General features: G+C 40.8%; 2 protein-coding genes and 1 pseudogene across 4 annotated transcripts; 1 reads left to right on the top strand and 2 right to left on the bottom strand.

Moving 5' to 3' along the window:
• Positions 1 to 278: 278 nt before the first annotated feature.
• LOC115676427 (probable calcium-binding protein CML29) lies at positions 279 to 903 on the bottom strand (annotated as a pseudogene).
• A 3,525-nt stretch (positions 904 to 4,428) lies between these two features.
• LOC115676426 (uncharacterized) lies at positions 4,429 to 6,995 on the bottom strand. Its single transcript, XM_056311374.1, has 2 exons — positions 6,768 to 6,995; positions 4,429 to 5,593 (listed from the first exon to the last, which is right to left on the bottom strand). The coding sequence occupies exon 2, from the start codon at positions 5,571 to 5,573 to the stop codon at positions 4,635 to 4,637; it is 939 nt and encodes a 312-aa protein (XP_056167349.1). The 5' UTR covers positions 5,574 to 5,593; positions 6,768 to 6,995; the 3' UTR covers positions 4,429 to 4,634.
• A 9,977-nt stretch (positions 6,996 to 16,972) lies between these two features.
• On the top strand, positions 16,973 to 22,604 carry LOC115676459 (exosome complex component RRP41 homolog). 3 transcript variants are annotated; one of them, XM_030599386.2, is made up of 11 exons: positions 16,976 to 17,336; positions 17,474 to 17,520; positions 17,634 to 17,694; positions 18,140 to 18,178; positions 18,302 to 18,369; positions 20,947 to 21,025; positions 21,109 to 21,145; positions 21,611 to 21,727; positions 21,857 to 21,942; positions 22,038 to 22,127; positions 22,290 to 22,604. In XM_030599386.2, exons 1-11 carry the CDS (start codon positions 17,283 to 17,285, stop codon positions 22,335 to 22,337), a joined length of 726 nt encoding a protein of 241 aa, XP_030455246.2. In that variant the 5' UTR covers positions 16,976 to 17,282; the 3' UTR covers positions 22,338 to 22,604. The 3 variants fall into 3 exon arrangements, with proteins under 3 accessions (XP_056167350.1, XP_030455246.2, XP_030455253.2); XM_030599393.2 differs by having other exon boundaries at positions 16,978 to 17,336; positions 17,474 to 17,540; XM_056311375.1 differs by lacking the exon at positions 17,474 to 17,520 and having other exon boundaries at positions 16,973 to 17,336.
• The last annotated feature ends 352 nt before the right edge of the window (positions 22,605 to 22,956 follow it).

Raw genomic sequence — 22,956 nt, 5'->3', positions numbered from 1 at the left:
GATGAATTTGATTCAGTACTCGAACATAGACGGGTCGATGAATCGATCGAAACTTTGAAGCATGTCATTTGATTCGGTACTTGAAAGCAGTCGGGTCGATGAATTGATCGAAATTTTGTGCCGGAGGAAGCATAGATCTTAGCGTACGCTTTCTACATGGTGTAATCTCACGAGACTCGTTCTCGAAGTAATTCCTCGCGGATCTCTACAGCGTCTCTATCCGCTTCTTTTTGGACACGAAATGTTCATGTGAGCTTAGGGGAATAGTACCAAGCGTGTTAACTGCAAAACCCATTATTCATTATCATTGCCATCAAGGATGTTATTATCATCACCTATTCACCACATACGACATTTCACCTTAAGCTATATTCCCTCATAGCTGATAATATTCGCGAACGTGAGGTCCCTCGAACGTCTAAGGTCTAGGACATACCCTAAAGAGCTCGCATGGCTATTGCTTCTTCTATGGGTCTTTCGGAGCTCATTCCCGTGTCTAAAGAAGACACTGGGCTATCAATCTCAAGTCCTCAACATCGATAGCAATGTCCACATCCGCAATCGTCGTCACGGTCCCGAGGAAGCCTGCGAGCTCCCCGAGATCCATGTCCTTGGTGTTCATCTCCAGGAACTCGGCCACGCTCAGCAGCCCGTCCCTATTGGAGTCTGCCTCCCGCATCATAGCGTCGACCTCTTGCTCCGAGATGTTGTAGCCCAGCGACCTCAAGATCCCGCCGAGCTCGGCGCCGGTGATTTGCCCATCGTCGTCGCTGTCGAATGCTCTGAACGCCTCAACAAGCGTGAGGACTTGGCTTAGAGTCTCGTTTTCCAAAGGGAGAGATGATCCGGAGTGAGCCATTGTATTTTAGAGGCACAAAAATTATACTTGCAGAGTCCGGAGTCACGTCCACATCTATATATACTGAAGGCAGGACGGTGGTTTGGTTTGGTTCATTCCTTTGTGCTGTCATAAAGCAAGAAGAAGATGAAGCTAAGATTCTGGATTCTAGTTTATCCCTATACTCATCAACAGCAAAAGCATATATCCAAGTCCTGTGAAACTAGTAGCTACGCTTGGTTCTTCTGTCCTTTTCTTGACGAATCTGAATCTAAGGTAGCTACTTGAACGAATCGAATCTAAACGTCTTTGCACTTGGCCAGCTTTTATACGTGATGCTTTTGAACTCTGGTCCTGCCTCAAGATTCTACAGCTCCATTGGAGGACAATCATGAGGGGGCATATGTGCTTGATTGAGCTTCCTCTAGTTTTCTTCGGAATCTCCGATTTGTTACTCCAAATTTAAGGCTGCGGTGTCTCTGTAGTGACTCCCTCTTCATCAATTCTATGTCATCTGAGAACATTGAGGTTGCACACAATTTCCTCTTCAAAATCTCATATGTCTTACTGACAAAATAAGATGAATGAATTGCGACTTGAGAATTTCGGTGTCATGATCGCGAAACATTAAAGACAACCGATAGACAAAAGATGATTTCCTAAAATAGTTGAATTCTTCGACTAGGAAAAGATGCAGCAAAGTAAATGCAAAGACTATGCATTTTGTAGTCCCACTCGAAGTCAGTCTCACTTGATACGTGCCTCCTCTGCTTCTCTTAAACACCACCAATTGATCCTTGAGATCACACTTCATATTCCCGAATTTGGCTGCACAACGAACTGGATTATCATTGGCGGCAGGCCACAAGCCAACGCGAGGGCGTCGTCTGATTCTCCGGGGATGCGATCCCTGAGGACGCTCTTGGTGATGAACCCCAAACTGTATTGCCACCCTCCTCTGACCACCTCACGCACCACATACTACACCTTCAATCTCTCATGCCTCTTGGCCCAAGCATCAAGCTCATCCCTCAGCAAAATGTCGTCCCCGGTCTGGTTGGCGTACACCACGTACATCTTGATTTCGTCTCCAGGATCCTTCCGGATCGCCCGCATCATTTGATAGATCAGGGTGATCCCATTGCCTCCGGCTAACATCGCCAATCTCTTGGCAAATTCGAAATAAGAAGAAATAAGAAGAGAAAATGACTTAATCAAAGATAAGAGAATTTTTATGAAATAAGAACGACACCCAAAAACCAAGGTGACTCCCTGCTTCTCCTAAAGGCCATTGTCTCCTCTCTTTCCCCATTCGCCACCCCCAAGTCGTGAACTTTGTGACCCTCTCTCTCTCTCTCTCTCTCTCTCTCTCTCTCTCTCTCTCTCTCAATAGAAATCCAGATTGCGGAAGAATTAAGCTTGTGTCGTGCCTGAAGCGAGCTGCAAAACGTTTCCTCTGGAGATCCACCAACCCATATCCTCCCGCTCAAAACTCCAGGACAGAGAGGTATCTTTCCCAAAGCAACAACATAAGTCCACAGATTGAGGGAGCAACTTAGCCATCTCTTCTTGCAGTCAAAGTACAAGACTACGTGATGACGCGTGGCTGGCTCCAAAACGTCATGGATTTATAGATAAATAACTCATTCCAAACGATGTCAATCCCACCCAAATAGCAGAGAAGCTACTAGCCTCTCTCTTTCCAGTTCTTGCTGGGGAACCTTACTTGGACAAAAGCCAGATTTCAATTTGGCCCTCATGAAGTTTTTTGGACCTGTGGCTTCTAGTTCTGAGGATCACTAGATTTGCCCATATGAGTAGCATTCATTCATGTCATGATCCTGTCCGGTCGAGAGTACATAGGAGAACGAGACCGTCCGTGTTTTGTGTGTATACTGACATTACTCTTCTAGTTAGGTATTACTAAAATTTAGTCACAAACTTGATTTATAAATTGAGATGGTTGATTCCAATCGGCGAATGTACATTTTGCTCCATATAGCTTAACACAATCAATCGTCTCAAGCTCATTAATGTGGAAGCTTGCACGACATCGGGGTTTCTCTCTATCCTTTTTTCGGTTTGTGTATCGTGACCGGTGAGACCACTTCGTACATTTTCACAGACATCACTAGCTTTTTCTCGTAATCCCGTGTGTTAGACTAATCATAGAAAGCTAGTTATTCGATCTTTGTATAGTTTTAAGAGCATGCAATAGCTAGCATGCCAGATATAGGCAAATCGCAAAGACAAAAATCATTACACTTTCTATACGCCCATCAATTTTACCTTAACTAACTGATCTGATCGGCCAATGCCACCAATAGACCAACTGTACGACATAGAGAAAGCCTAATAACCTGTACTAAGAACACAACATGAGTTGGCAGACTTCGAGAACCGACCAGATCAATGTGGAACTAGTGTGCCAAAAACAAGCTTGGTATAGAGATGAGCAATCTCTCTGAGCTTTTGTTAGCACAAATTCTTCTCACACCTGCCGTTGCAATAGAACTTGAATGAAACCTGGTTCAAACAAGTAGGAAAACTATGAAGAAAGTACTTCAGAGCACATGACCGATGGCCATCCATCCAGGTTTCTTTGTTTTTTGCCTTGTCAGCTATCCTATTAAGGTGACCGTGAACGGATCTTAGAGGAAACCCTGCAGTTCCAGTTGAGAGCCAGATCACTGGTTCACTACCCCAAAGAGAAACAAGTTCACAAGCTCTTTCCGTGGATAATGCAATAATCAGCTTCGGCAATGCGATTCGATCACTCCCTTTTGCAGAGAATGAGAAGTAAGAAGCCATATGTGTGAACCAGCCCAACCAAAGAACAAGAAAAGAAAAACTAAAGTTTTAATCCAAGCATGACTACTAGCACTTGTTCCATTCAGGCAAGTACGGACTATGACTAAGCACTTTGCGCTACAATGTGCAATGTAAGCAACAAAACTTCGACAATAAACAGATTATAAACAGCCACTCATCTAAGTACAACTGTGTTGAAACCCGTCAGATCATGGCGGTTTTACATGTAAAAGGTACCGTACCATACCACGCTAGAAGGAACGTATCAACTATAAGAAAATGCCACAAAGTTATCTTGGCATAATAAATTGCCAGCATTGACCCATCTTTCTCGGTATACAGAACGAGTTCGCATTCAAGAGTTAGTCTCACAAGTCAATCATATGAACAGCATTGCTGATCATATGTTTTCCCTGCCCAATGTCTCTTCTGATTGACTTAGATACTATAACAAAGATCCTCGCAAGTACGATGTCAATATCTACCTCCAAAACAAACTTGGAGCTGTAAATTATCCAAGTCCATAGACCAAAAAAAATAGACTAATACGAAAGAACCTCTGTGTCCAAGGACCACCTATAATAAATGACCATATAGCATAAATGACCAGAATAGTTGTAGTCATCTAGCAGATCTAGGTTCCAAGGAGAAATAATTACAGCTTCAAATCACGTATTAACAATAGAATATCTCTTAGGAAGGGGAAAACACAAACCTTTTAAATAAATCTGTTAGTTGGCCACGGACTATGCAAATGAACAAGCACCACACACTATCTGTACTGATAAAAAATGGTTTTCTCCTTCAGATAAAAAAAAATTGGTTTCTTGGCTGTCCCACCTATCCAATGATATGAACAATACCAAAATGAATAAGACCCTATCCGATGGCGCAAAAAAGCATTGGCAGCAAGGAAGTAACTAGAGAAAAGCTTAGATCATGCCACTTCTCACCACTCTACTCTAATATACTTCACCTACTTCAGTTAAAACATTCTATTCCTTCGCTGCCTTCTTGATCGACTTGTCAATACTACCCCCCGGGAAATACGACCGGACCGAAAGGAAGAAATACCGTTCCCTCTCGATGAGTCATAATCATTCCCATACATTCTATGAGCTTGCGAGATATAATTTCTTCCAAAAGACTCCAAAGGAAACATATCACGATCTGAATATTCTTCTGAGTCATAATCAGAGAAAGAGTCCTGATGGTTTGGCTCCAGCACATAATCCCCAAGCATTATTGCACCTGGTGTTGATGACATAATTGTACTAATCACATCGTTCCTCTCTCTTTGCTGCTCAAGCATCTTCCACTTCTCCTTAAGTAAAGGGTCCACAGCCCGTGGTCGTGCTGATGGATGCTCCTTCTTGACATGCTTACATAGTTGCTTATAGCTGCCAAGAAACGTGCACTTATCATGCATGCAGGTCCTTTTCTTTGTGTTGAAATACATGCGTGCCTGTTCCACCACTGTCCAGCCTTTCACCTGTCCCCGGCAAAGTGGGCACAAAAGCTCAGAGATTTCTATCTTTTCATTGGTCGGCTCACAACTGAAACTAGCACATGGGGTCGATCCATTCCCCTCATGTGTGCTTGGTACTTCTGTCACTTTTGTGTAAGCCTTCTTGTATTGCTCAAGACAATTCGAATAGCGACGCCCAGTTGCACACATGTATGGTCGACAACCTTTGTCATAGGAAGAACATAGCAGTAGTACAGCATTGTGAGGGTACTCCATACACACTGAGCAGGTAGCTTGGTCCCACGCCTTCTTTTCAAATGCATTGCAATGCTGCTTCTTCTTCTTCTTAGATTGTCTAACTTGGGATGCCTTTAATGTGCCAGATCCCAATATGCACAACGAATCCTGGGTAGCCGGGAACTGGGTTCCCTCCACAGTGTTCTTGATTTTTGCCATTTTGAACCTGGACGAAAAGGCTAAGCGAGCACATGATTTAGAAATTGCTAGATACAATCTCCCATGGCATAAGTTTCACTTATTGCGCAACAATCAATTGACAGCTTTCTAAAGTAAAAATGGAGCAATTTTTATGGTATTAAAATTGTATCAAAAGCGAAAAGAGAATCCACTCCTACTAGACTATAAGCAGTAGCAGAAACGCGCCCTTAGGGAAGAAAAGATCAACTCGATGGGTATCTTAACAAGTAGCCTTTTTCAAGGAGGTTCCTTAAGGTCCTGTTTCACGTAAGAGAATGATACACGACAAGGACGTGAAACCTCATGATCACGAATAACCTATAGACCAACCCCACCGAAAGAGACCAAATAACGAAATTCGTACACGAGAACAAGGCTCAACAGTCAAGGAACTTCTACTATCAGGGGCAATTAAGGGGGTAACCAGGAGTAATTTCGTTGAAACCACTAGGGAACCCTAAAACCAAGAATAGAAAAGATCAGGATTCTAGTTAAGATCCTCTAACGCCTTGGAAGACGGGGAAAGAGCGACAAAGGATCACAGGACGTAAAGTACGGATATGCCCAATCACGTAATTCACTATTTTCAATGACACTACCCAAATATTAACCTTAAGAAGCAATCAAGATGGCTCATTGTCCCCGGTCCTCCTCTCAAACATCATAAAAGTTTAGCCTTTTACATATCTAAAACAAGAAGACATGCACTCGAGCTTAAAAACACAGAGAGATCAACCAGAGATGCCAGCACACATCGTCAGAATTCTCGCGTAACTGATCAAAGCAATCCGATCGCGCCAAAAAATCTTAACACCTCAGCCCAGCCCAAAAAAAAATGCGCATCCCGATCGCGTTCCGCACTCGGTACTCAGCAGAGACGAAGCTCTAAAAAAACAGGAAACCGAGGATCGCCCTTCACAAAAAAAATCAAAACTTCGCGCGGGAAATCACTGGGAGAAAAGAGACGAAGACGCCAAAACCAACCGCGAAGAGATTGGATCCGAAAGAAAAGAAACGGGTTACTCCGACAAAGCAAGAAAGCGGGCGGAACGAGGCCCTCGACGACGAAAAGCGAAGTGCCGACGCTCACGATCAGCATCGACCTCAATCGAAAGGCCGAACTCGAGCTTCAACATGAATCGAGCAATTAGTAAACGAGAAAGAGGAACTCACCGGGGAGGAAGCCGGCGAATTCGATCGAGACGGCGGCGGAGGAGGCGGGGGGGGGAGAGGCCGAACCAAGCGCACCGATTCGGAGGGCCTCCCGGGAATTCGAAATCCCTCCACCCGAAAATGGAGCCGAGCGATTCTGGATTTCTTGTGCCCTAGCAGCTAGCTCTGCAAATTTTTTGAAGCAGGAAGGAGGAGGAGAAGGAGGAAGACGAAGAGCTCCTTGGTTTCTTCGCCCGGTGGGGATATGTTGGGCCTTGTGGAGTTATTGGGCTTGGGCCTGATTTCGGGCGATTCGACCCATTTACATACTCGAATAGAATTTACATAATGCCTTAATTAATCAATATTAAACTTGCTAATAAGATATATCATTAGAGTGGAAATTTATCCGATTAATGGTATAAGCTATACTTGAGAGTTGTGACTATAAGTGAATGTTTCTGGTGATGACATGTATTTTTTCTTTTCTTTTTAATTTCGTGAGTTTAATTTTTGTAACCGATATGATTATAATTTATTATAATTCATGATAATCGATTCATGTAGTATATTGAGCTGTACTACGTCATTTTCCATGGTGTACGTAGAATAAATGAATTTTTAAATTAAGCGAGATTCATTGGTGTAATGGAGTAGGTTGTGCTCCAAACTGCAAATTTTATATTTATTAACGAGGCATTTTACTATTCTTTAAGTGATGTTCATTTTATAATAACCCAAGTTACATATTCAAATGACTAAGATATATCTATAAGTGGGGCATGTGCCTTCATGTCTTTGCTTGGGCATGTGCCTTCATGTCAATTTTTCTTAACACTCTCGATGTTCACGCCACCGCTGTTGTTCAAATTAATAATCGCTGCTACCTACCGGGAACTTCATTATGCCTGAATATATACACCACATGCACGACATCCGGTCCTCGCTGGCGAAGAATTAAGTCGCAGCCGAGCTCGAGCAACGCCTCACCGTGCAAGTCTCTCTCTGTCTCTCTCTCTCTCTCTCTCTCTCGGTGATGATGATGATGATCAAGTGTTGATGATGATAATAATGATGATGATGATAAAGTGTTGATAATGATAATGATCAAGTGTGGATGATGATGATGATGATCAAGTGTTGATGATGATGATTATGATGATCTAGTGTTTGAAGTTTTCTGGTTTGCTCTCAAAGATGATGCAGGGAAGTTTGTATGCAGATTTTTTTTTGTTCAATTTCTCTTTTTGGTCGGAATTTTTTTTATTCAATTGAAGTTTTTACATTGAACACATGTAATAGAATTAAAGAAATTTGGTCAGTTTCCTCTTATACCCTCACAAACTTAATAGAAGCCCAATTTTGCATGATGATAATGATGATGATAATGATAATTACGACGACGATGATGATGATGATAATGATCAAGTATTTGAAGTTTTTAGGTTTACTTTCAAAGATGATGCAAGGAAGTTTGTATGCAGATTGTTTTTATTGTTAGAATTTTTTATTTTTGATCAATTAAAGTTTTTACATTGAACACATTCAAGAGAATCAAAGAAATTTAGTCAATTTCCTCTTATGCCCTCAAAAACTTAATAAAAGCCCAATTTTGCCCATTTTAAAAAACAAACCTTACTGCTCGCTCGTCTACTCTACTCGACTGCCAAATCTCTCGACTATTCTCGCTGCCTCGCGACTGCTCCTTTGCAGGTTCAATCTCTCTCTCTTCGTGAATGACTCTAGTCCCATTTCCGTCAATGTAATATGTGTTTCGTGTGTTGGCTGGCATGTTTCTGCGTCTTGTCTGAGACCAAGAGAGCTGTGAGATTTTTAGTTCTTTGGTTTTTCATTGTTGTTTATGTCTGATTTTTGTTTAAGTCGACAATAGTCGTCTGGATTTACGACTCGGTCGACCTTTTAAAGCAAATGCCCTAATCTAACATCCCAATTTGTGTCTTCATGGTTGGAAGGAAATGGTGATGCTCTTACATTGGTAATTTCCTGGTCAGGGTTAAGAGAGCGCTTTGTTAGTTGTGTATTCCCTTTGTGACATCCCGAACTTTGGTATGGCCAAAACAATGAGGGACCCTAATGGATTAGGGCGCTCGTCAACGGAAATTAGGAAAAATGAAATTAGAAGTTTGGGTGTCGCACTAATGTTGCCTTCGTTGTTTTTTTTTCTTTTGAATAGCAAATTTAATTCTCAGGTCCATTTACACTGGATCGTTTATTTTCGACGTCACGTCATTCGCGTGAACCGACTCCTTGCCGAACCCAACACTTTCATTTTTCCTTCCCTCCTATTTTCTCTCTTACTCACCGCCGGATAACTCCACCACCATCACCAACCCTTCATCTCTCTTTATCCCTTTATTTCTTTTTTTTTTGTTTTTCCCTTTACCACTTATTGAAGAAGTGGTGCTAGGTGGCGCCCATGCATGCCCATGCATGCAGGGAAGGTGAACAGCCACCGGATTATCATTTCCCCCAGCTCGCTCTCTCTCGCTCTCCGACCAGTTCACTCTCTCACCCGCTCTCTCTCTCTCTCTCTCTCGTTCGTCTCTTCGGCGGAGCGCCGCCTGCTGCTCGAGTCCACGGCTGACCATCCACCGCTCGACGCCGTCCAATCAGTAGCTATCCATTCCGTCGTCCCGTTTCACCGGTGCCACCAGCAGTAACCACACGAGCTCGAAAAACCACCGCCGTCATGCCCTCTTCTCTCCGCCTAAGCCGCACGCCATGACCGTCGCACTCGTCGTTGAAGTAAGTGTGCTCCCTCACTCTATACTAACCATGATAATGTTTGCATGTTGATTTCGGGTATTGGATAGGGCATTGAGTTGGCTGGTTAGGGGTGGGAGAGAATGGTTTGGTCTCATAGTTGCTGTTTATAATGGTTTGAACCCCTAGGAATGAGTTTTGTGAGTATAGAACACTAGATTAAGTTGGAAACGGATGTTTCGTGTTGAATTGAACTCTTGGTTTGGTATTTTCTTGGCTAAAAAGTAGTGGACCTCAAGTTGAAAGTGTTTCCTGGAGTTTTGTCTCCATTCCAGAACTGATTTTACTGGACACTCCTGGCTTTCCATATTTAGAGGACATTTTGTGGTCTGAATCTTGCGAAATGTTCCTCATTAAAGTTGTTTAGAAGATCTTAGACTATAACATACTTAAATTTCAGATTTTTCTGAGTTCAAATGGGTTACACGAAGGTCCAACTTCTTACCGAATCAAAGCTGTTTTATACCATGGAACCCGTGACCTCTGTGCCTTCTCGAATTTTTATAAAAAATTTCACTTCGAATTTGGTCACACGTCCTTCACAAAATTTGTTAAGGAAACCCTTGTCTATAACATATAAAAATTTCAAAGTGTTTTAAAGGAGTTTGGTTTGTGAAACGAGCCTTCTTTATGACTCGGCTTTCCTGTTTCAGCGGATCAGTTTTGGTCTATTTTCGAGCCATTAAAAGTGGCCTTTACTTAAAGATTTTGGGATTGTGTTCTCATGAAAAATATTTCTTAGGGTCCTTTCTACGACATATTCAAATTTCATAGTTTTTCGAGGTCATTTACTATATTATTGGTCTTGGTTTCTCAAAATGCTCAAAACTGCCGTATTTTACTCATTGTCAGAAAATCTCGAATTTCTATTGGAAGATGATGGCTTTTGATTTCTGGTCTACTGGAGACAGTAACCACACTATCTAGCTTTTCAATTATGCCTATTTGGCCTTGATCTGATGTTAAATGCTTATGTAAATTGGGTAATATTTGAGAGCACAGAATCTGAAAATTTTGATTGTGAAAGATGTGTCGAATAAAATGAAAAGAATGTTTGTGCATGTGATTGTGAGACTAAGAAATGATTGATGCCGTCGGTCTGCGGAAGACGATGCCCCAAGGAGCCTGTCGGCAAAGTGGGATGCCATGGACAGGTGCTTCATGTTGCCTAGGAAGAGTCATGCCCTAGATGCCCTAGGAATATGAATGGGATGTCGTGGTCAGTGGACCGACGAAGCCCGCGCGAGCTGTTGAGTAATCCGGCGTACACTGCAGTAGATCGGTCTAGGCACACCAGACCCTATTAGTCGGGATGTTCTTCTATGCGTGGCCAGGGAGCACACCTAACACATGTTCTTGGAGTGGTGATTAAAGTTTGATGAATGTCACACAATGTGTACTCATGTGATGGCTATTCATTGATTGATAATCTTTTTGCCTAGTGATTACTGCCCGAATGAAAAATGGAGTTTATGTATGCTATGGCTGGTTGTGGATTAGTTTAGTTGCCTATCTAATTGACCTTGTTAAGGTGCATGATATTATCTTATTAGTATGGCATGATAGAGCTTACTTTGCTAAGTTTTCGCTCACTGTTTGTTGTTGACACATTTTTATAGATCCTTAGCTATGCCAATACTCCCCACTTCGTCCTCTATTAGCTACGAAGTGCCCATTGATTTTGAGGGCCACATGTATGAATTTGTGGATCCACATTTCCCTTAGCTTGTTTTTGTGAAATGCATCTCTATCTTGATTGTAGACATTGGGACCCATCTTTTGGGATTTGCCGCCATCTACGTTTGTGCTGGTGGACAGTTGGTGGGGCCACTCCCATACCAGGGCCAGATGGAGCTAATAATAATGCTAGTAGCGGGGTTGAGTGAGGACAATATCGAGGAGGAGGAGGAAGGAGCAAATTTTTGAAAAATACACAACTGTCATTTTTTTTATAGATAAAGTCGTATAGTGTTGGGTGATAACTTTGTTTGTTTTTGGTTAGGGCTAGTGGGTCACAGTGTTTAGCCGGGTTGGAGTAGTTATGTAGTCCCCCCGTTTTTTGAACTCACCTTTGTATTATCTATATTATTATATGAGATTGATGATATTTTCATAGCTTGCATGTCCTTACATTTATATATGTCTATATTTCTATGTCACATTCATGTTATAAATGCTGACCTTTAGAAAGAAGCATCTTCGGCCTGCGAATAATCTAATAACTATTGAGAATTAGAGGATTTATCTTGAAAAGGGGTAGGCCTAGGACGCTACAGCCCCCGAGATGGTATCAGAGCCTAAGTTATTTTGAAGTGATAAGGTGCACTAGTGATTGAAGAGTTAGGACACGCATAATGTAAAATATCTTATGCATGTGCTTATTAGTTCTGTGTTAGGGAGATATAAGTAACCTTGGTTATTCATGTGATGTCAATAACGTCTGTTAGTTACTAAATATTGTGATGGTTGATCATTTGAAATAATTGGTGAACAATGTGTAGAAAACTTGTGAGACAAAATGAGGAAGAATGGTGGACCCTCTTCTAATTCTGCACATAGAAGAGATCCTCGAGTGGATGGAATTCTCGAGGCTTTGGCTAATTCGGGGCGTTGTTTGAACAACAAGTCCAACAACAATCATCTTCAACACTTGATCATTATCATCATCATCTTCAACACTTGATCATTATCATCATCATCATCGACACTTGATCATTATCATCATCATCATCGACACTTGATCATCATCATCATCATCATCAACACTTTATCATCACCATCATCATTATCATCATCAACACTTGATCATCATCATCATCATCACCGAGAGAGAGAGAGAGAGAGAGAGAGAGAGAGAGAGAGAGAGAGAGAGAGACCTGAACGATGAGGTGTCGCTCGAGCTCAGCCGTGACTTGATGCTCTGCCGGCGAGAACTGGATGTCGTGCTTGACCCACGATTGATTTCAGATGGCGAGTGGGGCTTAAGCCGGCGACTCACTCCTCTCAGATGACAACGTATAATGAGGAGGGTTTAATGTTCGTTCTTTCTGATTGGAGGTGCTTGTTCAGTTTTGCTCGAACTTGGCTGCGACTTGATTCTCCGCCAGCGAGAACCGGATGTCGTGTTTGACCCACGATTGATTTTGGACGGCGAGTGAAGCTCAAGCCGGCGACTCGCTCCTCTCAAATGACAACATACAATAAGGATTTAGTGTTCGTTCTTTTTTATTGGAGGTGCTTGTTCATTTTTGCTTATAATAGTTTGGAAAAATATAAAAATAAATAAATAATATTGTAATTTATTACCAATGAAATGGTGAGTTGTCCTAAAAAAGTTCAATATTTTTTTTTTCAATTAAACGAAATAAGTAATCCGTTTCTTACTCGATATAGCAAGTGAATACTTTAATTTAATATTTTCATTTAAAGTAAACTAGAATTATTAGATACGATTAATCTCATTAAGTGTCGAGTTTTTAAATTCCTGCATTTGATTGGATTATCAAACTAGGCCCTAGGGTTCGCACTACATAAACAACGAGAAAAGAAAATAAAGAGCAAAAAATTTAGCCGAACATTTAAATCAATTCATAATGTCACAAAATAAGATCTTGCTAACGAGTGCCTCGAGATACTTATAAAATATAATTAATTTGAAATTATTCAAATTTTTATGGCACTAATCTTGCCTAGTTCGAGGACGGTGAATGCACTATGAACTATAAATTTTCCTTAATTGATTACTTAGTAGTATTCATGGGGCATTAATCAATAAAATCCTCTAAAATACTAGAACTTGCTTTTTTTTTAATCAAGAGTGCATCTCACCGACTTACCGAAAGTTTTTACTACTTTCGGCTGTCGCAACTTTGTTTAGTTTTTTCTTCCAAATAACAAAAGATTATAATTGATAATTTAGGTTCAATCTAGACTTGTGATATGCATGTGAAGATACTCTGGATTAAAAACAAACTAAATTGCAAGAACTCATTTTCTCCATATATTTTCATTCGGTGCATAAAAATAACTAAGCAAATGAAGAATGCCTTTATTTTAACAATTAAAAAAAACGGATAAGGACAAAGCTCACGAACTCTATGATCTGTAATACAATTTCTGCCTTTTTTTATTTATAATTTAAAAGGTTGAGTTTAAAGATAGATAAAGAAATATACCTTCAACTATATTCTCAAGCGACATAACTTATTTTAAAAGTATTACACTAGAAAAATTAAGAAATCCATTTAATTTAAAATACATGCCCCACTTATAGATATATCTTTGTCATTTGAATCTGTAACTGGGGTCATTATAGAATGAACATCACTTAAAGAATAGTAAAATGCCTCGTTAATAAATATACAATTTGCAGTTTGGAGCACAACCTACTCCATTACACAAATGAATCTCGCTTAATTTAAAAATTCATTTATTCTACATACACCATGGAAAATTGCGTAGTACAGCTCAATATACTACACGAATCGATTATCATGAATTATAATAAATTATAATCATATCAGTTACAGAAATTAAACTCACGAAATCAAAAAGAAAAGAAAAAATACATGTCATCACCAGAAACATTCGCTTATAGTCACAACTCTCAAGCATAGCTTATACCATTAACCGGATAAATTTCCGCTCTAATGATATATCTTATTAGCAAGTTTAATATTGATTAATTAAGGCATTATGTAAATTCTATTTGATTATGTAAATGGGTCGAATCGCCCGAAATCAGGCCCAAGCCCAATAACTCCACAAGGCCCAACATATCCCCACCGGGCGAAGAAACCGAAGAGCTCTTCGTCTTCCTCCTCCTTCCTGCATCAAAAAAGTTGCAGAGCTAGCAGCTAGGGCACAAGAAATCCAGAATCGCTCGGCTCGGCTCCGCTCCGCTCAATTTTCGGGTGGAGGGATTTCGAATTCTCGGGAGGCCCCCCGAATCGGAGCGCTTGGTTCGGCCTCTCGCCCCGCCTCCTCCGCCGCCGTCTCGATCGAATTCCCGCCTTCCTCCCGGTGAGTTCCTCTTTCTCGTTTACTAATTTTTACTGTCCCTTGCTCTGTAAAGATTATATCCATCTCTAATTGAACATTGGGTCGCGTTTGATCATCAAACGGGGTGTGCCACCGGACCGGCCCACCCGAAAAACAGGTTCGGGAACCGGTTCTTCTTTTTTTTTGCGAACCGGTTGGAACCGGTCCGGTTCCCGGTTCCGAGTGAAAATCCACCCGGGTACCGGACCGGTTTTAGAACCGGTTTTAAGCTAACGTAAAAAAAAACCTTAGCACCAGTTTAGTGGAGATTCGCGAGCGCCTCCTCTGTCTCTCTTGGTCTCTCTCTTCGAGTTCGCGAGTCGCCTTCTGGCCCTTCTCAGTCGCCGCAGGAACACGTCGCATCTGGTCGCCTCTCGTCGCCGCTCGTCGCCGCGGCCCGCAAGAACACAACTTTTTCCGTTTCAAGAGCTGTGGAGCAGGTAGCGTCAAGGCATTTGCGGTTCCTAGAGCTCCTCTCGAGCTCTCGCTTCCGTCAAGTTCGTTCCCCCGCCTCTTTTTCAGTCCCATCGCAGGTACTTTCGTCGTTTCTGCTGTTTCCCCTTGTTTCTTGGCTGTGTCGGAAGTGGCAAAGATGGCTTCTTTTTGAAAAGTTGGGGGGTAGAAGCATGATGGTCCTTAGAAATCCATTTAATTGGGTTGTTTCTCGTATTGTAGGGCTTCACTGAAGAAGCGTGTTGCTCTGTCCTGAGCTGAGACTTCAAGAAATGTATGTTGTTTGCTTTACCATTTCAATTCGCCGAGGCAAATTTTTCCCATTGCAGAGTCAATAGCATTTATCTTGGGTTGTGGGAATCCTGTCTTTTGCTCAAGCTGTAGATTGTAGTCTCTTGCTTTTCTCGGGTGTTGGAAATTTTGGTTATGATATTGGAATCTGGCAGATCTGTTCTGTTCTAGTGTAAATGTCTCGCCTTTCGAGTCATATATGTGTGTGTTTTTGGAAAAAATGGAACCAGAAAAAGGAAAAAAAAAAAAAGAGTTCTCGGGCAGATCCTGGAACCGGATCGGAAAAACGGGGTAGGTTTCAAAACAGGATCCGGGGAAAACAAGGTAGGTTCCAGGTTTCAAAAACTAGGAATCGGTTATAACAGGGTAAGTTCCAGCTTCCAGGCCCGGACCCTATCCACCCAGGAACCGATCACCCCTATTAATTAATCAATACTAAACTTACTCATAAAATGTATCATTAGAGTGGAAATTTATCCGGTTAATGGTATTATAAGCTATGCTTCAGAGTCAAGACTATAAGTCTATAAGTGAATGTTTTTGGTGATGACGTGTATTGTATTTTTTTTGTTCTTTTTGATTTGGCGAGTTTAATTTCCATAACTGATACGATTATAATTTATTAATTATAATCTTTTGACATTTGGAAAGAAAAAGAAAAACAGCCTGTTCATTGAACAAAGGGCAAGCCATGATTAGAAGACGGTAGGATATGATGGTACCTAAATAACCAAACAAAGTCCTGACGGCCGAAAATTGTAAGAACTTTTAGTAAGTCAGTGAGAGACTCTCTTAATTAAAAAAAAAAAAAAGCAAGCTCTAGCATTTTAGAGAATTTTATTGAGAAATGGCCCATGAATACTAATAAGTAATCAATTAAGGAAAATTTATAGTTTACGGTGCATTGACCGTCCTTGAACTAAGCACAATTAATGCTGTAAAAATTCGAATAATTTCAAATTGATTATATTTAATAAGTATCTCGAGACACTCTTTAACAAGACTTTACTTCATAATATTATGAATTGATTTAAATATTCGGTTAAATTTTTGCTCTTTATTTTCTTTTCTCTCTGTTTATGTGATGCGAACCCTAGGGCCTAGTTTGATAATTCAATCAAATGCGGGAATTTAAAAACTCGACACTTAATGAGATGAAGTGTATCTAATAATTCCAGTTTAATTTAAATGAGAATATTGAATTAAAATATCCACTTGCTCTATCAAGTAAGAAAAGGATTACTTATTTCGTTTAATTATAAAAAAAGTGAACTTTTTGCAGACAAACTCACCATTTCATTGGTAATAATTTGTAATATTATTTTTTTTCCTTTTTTTTCAAACTATTTTAGGCAAAACTGACCCCAAAATCCAATCAGAAAGAACGACGCTAAACCCTGATCATACGTTGTCGCTTGAGAGAGGAGCGAGTCGCTGGGTCTCCCCTCGCCGTCCTAAATCAACCGTGGGTCAAGCACGGCGTCCCTTCCTCGCCGGCGTCGCAGCGCAGCTCAAGCGAAGCCTCACTGTTCAGGTCTCTCTCTCTCTCTCTCTCTCTCTCTCTCGATCTCTCGATGATACTCAAGACGTTTGAAGTTTCTAGTTTGCTGTCAAGAATGATACTGGGAAGTTTGTATGCAGATTTTTTTTTGTTCGACTGAAGTTTTTGCTACCCATCTGTATGCTGTTGAAGTTTTGAGGTGCTTTCACATTTCTGTTTGAGGGCTTAGTGGAAATTGTTTAAAGTTGAAATCTTTTGTGAGTTGCATCGATTTAGGATCTGGGACTTCGTCTTTGCGTCTCCAGTGCTTGCCCAACGCTAGTTTTACCACCCTCTGTCTTACTTTGTCGATGACTGCAACTTACATTGCCTTGCTGATACTGAACCAATCAAGACATGGGCTTACCTTTGGTTGTTAAGACAGTGATTGAAGCAGCTTTTTAAGAATTCTGGTGCTTTTACAAGAGATGGAGTACGTTAGCCCTGAAGGACTCCGCATCGATGGTCGGCGGCCCATGGAAGTAATCTCTCTCTCTCTCTCTCTCTCTCATGGGCCTGTTGTGCGCCAGCATACAAGGGTTCGCGATACACAAATAAATCCATGAACCAGTTTGGGTTTTAATTTTGTTGCTTCCTTTTCCATCTCTTTTGACCTTAGATGAGGAAACTTCAAGCAGAAATTGGGGTTGTCACCAAGGCTGACGGGTATGCCAAACAATAGTTTGGTAGTAATTTTCTTCTTTACTGATTATCTCTCTATATTCAACCAAATCAACATTGGCATTCCATATGGATTGACTGAACTGACTTTGCTACAGATCTGCTGTTTTTGAGATGGGCAACACCAAAGTCATTGCTGCTGTTTATGGTCCGAGAGAGGTAGCCATCAGAAGATAATTTGTTTTTGCACGGCATTTGCCTTGAAGTTTTAAGCATGGCTTTTTTATCTGCTTCAGTCCACACATCAGAGCACTTGTGAAGCCTAAGGCATGAGTCTGTTCATTTGGATAGCGCTGACCAGCTTTAATTTTTTCGTGCACTGACTTGTTTACGGGTGCTGAAGTTAAAGCTGACAAAATATTATGTTGAGAATTATAAACGGAAATTATCTGCTGTAATTAAATGGCTTATATCTCAAGGAAGGAATTCTTGTATGTAAAATGCATGAGTGAGGATGCATGGTTCCTTTTTGTAGAGATTTTAATTAGTTCTGTTTATGCCTTGTCAACTAGAATAATGAATATATTTTATTGTTATATTAAAAAAATTTCTTAGATAATCTGAATGTAATACACAATTGAATGGATCTTCTGCTCTTATTCAGGTGCAAAACAGGAGCCAACAACTGAGTGATCAGGCTCTGGTAAAATTCATTCATTTGCGTATCTTGTGTATTCGATAGCAACTTTGGTTCATCCACCTGCTCCATGCTAAATAGCAAGGAAGAGAAGTTTTTGATTATATCGATCGTTTTTATATCTTGTAGGTACGCTGTGAGTACAGCATGGCTAATTTTAGTACTGGAGATCGAATGAGAAAACCTAAGGGTGACAGGTTGGTTCTTCTCTTGATGATTGTTGTTTTGATTAGTAGGAAAAATTTGATGCAGTTTTAATTTTGTATATTTCATGGATGTATTATCACATGCATGATCACAGGTGTCAAAAAATGTTTTTTCCTTGGGTCAAAGGGTATAAAGATAATTTTTAACATTCTGATTTGGTGAGGTGGTTTTGCTTTGCATGTAGACCTTTTCTTGAAAGTTGAACAAACCTTCATTGTAAAGGTATGAAAGGTGTATAGCCCTAGTACCACCACTCCCTTTTGTTTAGAAGTTCTGGACCATTATCCAGTTTCTGCCAATCTGTATGTCTTTCTTCGGCTACTTAAACTTAATTTGATAGAGATTTTTGTCATTTGTTCACTTGGTTGAACAATTTACAAGTGAAAAAAATCGAATGGCTAAAAGATCCTTTGGTCCATGAGTTTCTTTTCTTCTTTTTTTTTTAACTTCACTCTAATATTTGGTTGGGAAGGGGAGCCTTGGCTCGATAGTTAAGTTGTTGCGACCTGGAGGTCATGGATTTGAGTCACAGAAACGGTCTCTTGCAAAATTGCAAGTGACGCTGCGTACATTAGACCCAAAGAGGTCCAACCCTTCCGCGGACCTCACGCATATCGGGAGCATCATGCATCGGGTTGCCTTTTACTCTAATATTTGTTTGTGAGTCTCTCTTTCCTTTTCTCCCTTGTGCTAAATGTGAAATTGTGGTGGTGTTAGGATCACCTTCTTCCATACTCCACATGGATTGTGCTTGCTAGACTGATTGTGCACTGCTCTTATGCATCCAATATAGAATAAGCAGTGAAATGTGCTAAGTAGGTGCTTCTTGGGGCTCTTTCAAATGCTAGAGGCGTCTCATACCTGGATAACTAATAATTAGAGCAGTCTCCTCGGTAATTATTTATGACATCGACCAACTATATACTTAATTTAAACCATCTTAAATCACAGAACACGATAGCTCATGCACTTAGCAATGCCTCTTTTACTCTCTAGCCGGTGCTCAAAAGAAAGAAACAAGGAAGAAGGGTAATCTCCTGATTGGCTCAACAGTTAATGTGCCAATTGGTCTTCGCGATATGCGCATCAAAGAGTTGCATGATTACATAGTTAGGCGTGGGTCATTCCAATGTCTTGATGAATGCTAAATGCCTTACTACAGAAATGTGGTCGTGACTAATAACATGCCTATGAAACACATGAATATTGAGGGCCATATTTTGCTCCTGTGTCCTGCAAATCACAGATGGCTGAATGTGGGAAATTCTGGATTTTATGCCAGAGGGTTCTTTTTTTTCCCTTTGAAGTAAATAGGAAGCTAAATTCCTCTGCCAATCGCTTAAAAGATCATCCAAAGATATTTGATCTGACATAACTTGAGCTTTCAAGATATTACTTAAGTGGAATTCAGGAAAGCTTAAGAAACCCTAGAACTAGAAGTCAAGAGAATATAGTTCAGCACTGGATATACAAAATGCTACCAAGTACCAACAGAAATGTTTAGTGAAAATAGCGGTTGAAAGCTTATATTGATGCTGAGGAAATTTTCAAAAGAACAATCGTAGGTCTACTGCATCAGACTTTTTTAATTTTGGGGAGTCTAACTATGTGAACATCTTTAGGTGATTTGACATTGAAACCTGTCGCCATGGCCACAGGTTATTGTAACCCATTATAGCCAAGGCTCGAAAATCCTGCCTCGAAACTTCTCTTCCCAAACTCAGATTGTTATTCATGTTTGCAAAGTTCCAAAATTTCCTGCAATATCCTTGTGGGAGGGAGACGTGTGTCAGGATCCAGCCATAATAGTTGTTCTCTCTTTGCTTGGGCATGTGCCTTCATGTCAATTTTTCTTAAGGCACTCGATGTTCACGCCACTGCTGTTGTTCAAATTAATAATCGCTGCTACTTACTGGGAACTTCATTATGCCTGAATATATACACCACATGCGTCGTCTTTGCTCATTGATTATGAATTGTTAAGAGAAGTAAACAATCCTAGCTGGTGTATGGTATTGTTATGCCGCTATCTCCAAAGGCATGTGGGGGTAAAAATAAGCTGGTGAGAGAGACGTGTCATTTAAAACGTTGATTCTGGTCATTGAGATATGTCAAACAAGGCCAAAAATGAAAAAAGAAGATATGTCGATCACTCCCAAAGCAGGTCATGTCCTTTACTTTTCTGGTGTTTGCAATAAGTTGGTTGCCGATTTCTGTCTCTTTTCAGTGAGCCAGGCCAAGCTTTGATATTGTGGGTGCTGAGACATTTGGTTAATATATTTGGAAGTTAATCCTGAAAGTTCTACAATCTCCTTATTCATTATCTCGTGAATGTCTTAAACGAATATTATTTTGATAATGTCTGTTGTGAGCTGTGGAGCGCTATCTCTGTTCAGTGCTCTCATGATTGTAACTGGTTTCAGTTAGAGCACACATTGATTAGGTTACCTGCTTGAGAATGGGTGTTCTCTTGCCTTATTATTTCCAATATCTATGAATACGCTTTATTGTGACTAGTAATTGCTACCGATGTTTCTTGTCTGATTTCCGCCTACTTTTGTGTTCAGACGGTCAACAGAGATATCTCTTGTTATTCGACAGACAATGGAAGCATGCATATTGACTCAGCTTATGCCTCGTTCTCAGGTTACTTAACAGCATTTTCATATTCTATTTGGTATTTGAATGCTTTATTTTTTTTCTAAATGCTTTTCTTTTAAATGTCACAGATAGATATATATGTCCAAGTTCTTCAAGCAGATGGAGGTAAGTACAACCAAATAGTAAACTAGATGCATTGTCCTTCATGTTTTCTACTGTTCTCATAAGTTCTCAGATGCTTTCTTTCTTTTCTCCATGAGGCTGGTCACTGCCCCATGATGTCTTTGATTTCCTCAGTTCACTGCTAAATAATACATATGCCTTTGTCCAGATAAGTGTCAATTATTATTGATAATCCTTCGGTAAACTGATTGTAGTACACATTTCATTCATCCTCATAATCTGCATCCATCATGCCATGCCATGCCATGCAATGGCAGCTATAAGGGTCATGAAATCTTGAGAGAAGTGAGTGGCATTGGCGAGCACTCAACAGCCCTTCTCTTCTTGCTTATGGGATATGCATATTCGCACTACAGTGTTAACAATGGAACACTGAGATTGTCTTTATCTGTCATGTATTTTTTTTTACCAATAAAACTGTCATTTGACTGTGGCAGTTTTACACAGGAACTCGGTCTGCGTGCATCAATGCTGCCACTTTGGCCCTTGCCGATGCTGGGATCCCAATGCGCGATTTTGTTACATCGTGCAGTGCTGGATATCTTAATAGTACGCCACTTCTTGGTTAGTGTATATATAAGTTGTGTCGCTTCCTTAACTTCAACTGTTTGGTGAATCAAAGGACGACATAATAAGCTAATGTTGCTGATTATACTTCGGAGCTAATTTTGTCTCTTCTTGTAACCTGGATAGATTTGAATTATGTAGAAGATAGTGCAGGAGGCCCTGATGTTACAGTTGGAATTCTACCAAAACTGGACAAAGTGACTATTCTGCAGGTACCGAGTGATCATATTATTTGTCAAGCTTTTTTCATGTCTTAGCAATCTTGTGATATCTGCAATTCACTTTGGAATTGATGTTTCTGCTGCAGATGGACGCTAAATTACCTCTTGATATATTTGAAAATGTCATGCAACTTGCGGCAGAAGGCTGCAAAGCAATTGCAGATTACATTCGAGAAGTAAGATGTTACTTCACCTTTGAAATTCGAAGAAAGACTAACTTCTGATATTTTGGTTTGGGGAAATGTCAGGGTCATTGACTTTTGATGTGAAATTTCCCCATGATTTGCTTGTCTCCTAAGTCATGCTTCCTGAGCTTCACATGCACAATTTGGTTGCAGGTTTTGAGTGAGAATACCAAACAGCTAGAGTTCCGGCGGGGTGTGTAGTGTTTGCGCGTGGTCATAGTTAGATCTTCCGAGAGATGCCTGCCATGGGAGGGATGGAGATGGGCAAAGGATTGGATGTAAATTTTGGATTCGACACCTCCGAAAAAGGCGGGACGTGAACAAAGGAGAAGGAACCCTTTCGGTTTCATTGCGTAATCTGATTAACGCCATTGTCTGTGGCAACGTTTGTGCGGACTGATGGTGTACCCTAAAAAGTTGTGGGGAGGCACAATGTTGCTACAAAGTTCTGCAGAAAGTACATCAAAATTTTGTGCTAAAGCTCCCTCATTTCTGCCATGCCTGTCCATTTGCTCTCTCTGGGGACGGAGTTTAATGCCAATTTGACAATGTCATGTCACCTGTTAAAAGAATGAATCTCCATACGATTACATGCAGCTTGTAATTCTGCAGTGCAAAGAAAAGTAGGTTACGACGAGGGCCGGCAAGGGCGTTGCGGCCCTCACCCAGAGCCAGCGAGGGCTGGGATGCCCTTGCCAGTGCTGGGGAGGGTCGCCGGCCCTCAGGCCAGAGGAAAGTTCATCAAAATTTTGTGCTAAAGCTCCGCCATTTCTGCCATCCCTGTCCATTTGCTCTCTGGGGAGGGAGTTTTATGCCAATT

The sequence above is a fragment of the Syzygium oleosum genome, unplaced genomic scaffold (assembly GCF_021117445.2).
Source record: "Syzygium oleosum isolate NSW1041296 unplaced genomic scaffold, Sole_v2.1 Sole_v2.05, whole genome shotgun sequence".
Taxonomy (NCBI): domain Eukaryota; kingdom Viridiplantae; phylum Streptophyta; class Magnoliopsida; order Myrtales; family Myrtaceae; genus Syzygium; species Syzygium oleosum.
This window is presented reverse-complemented; position numbering and strand designations above follow the sequence as displayed.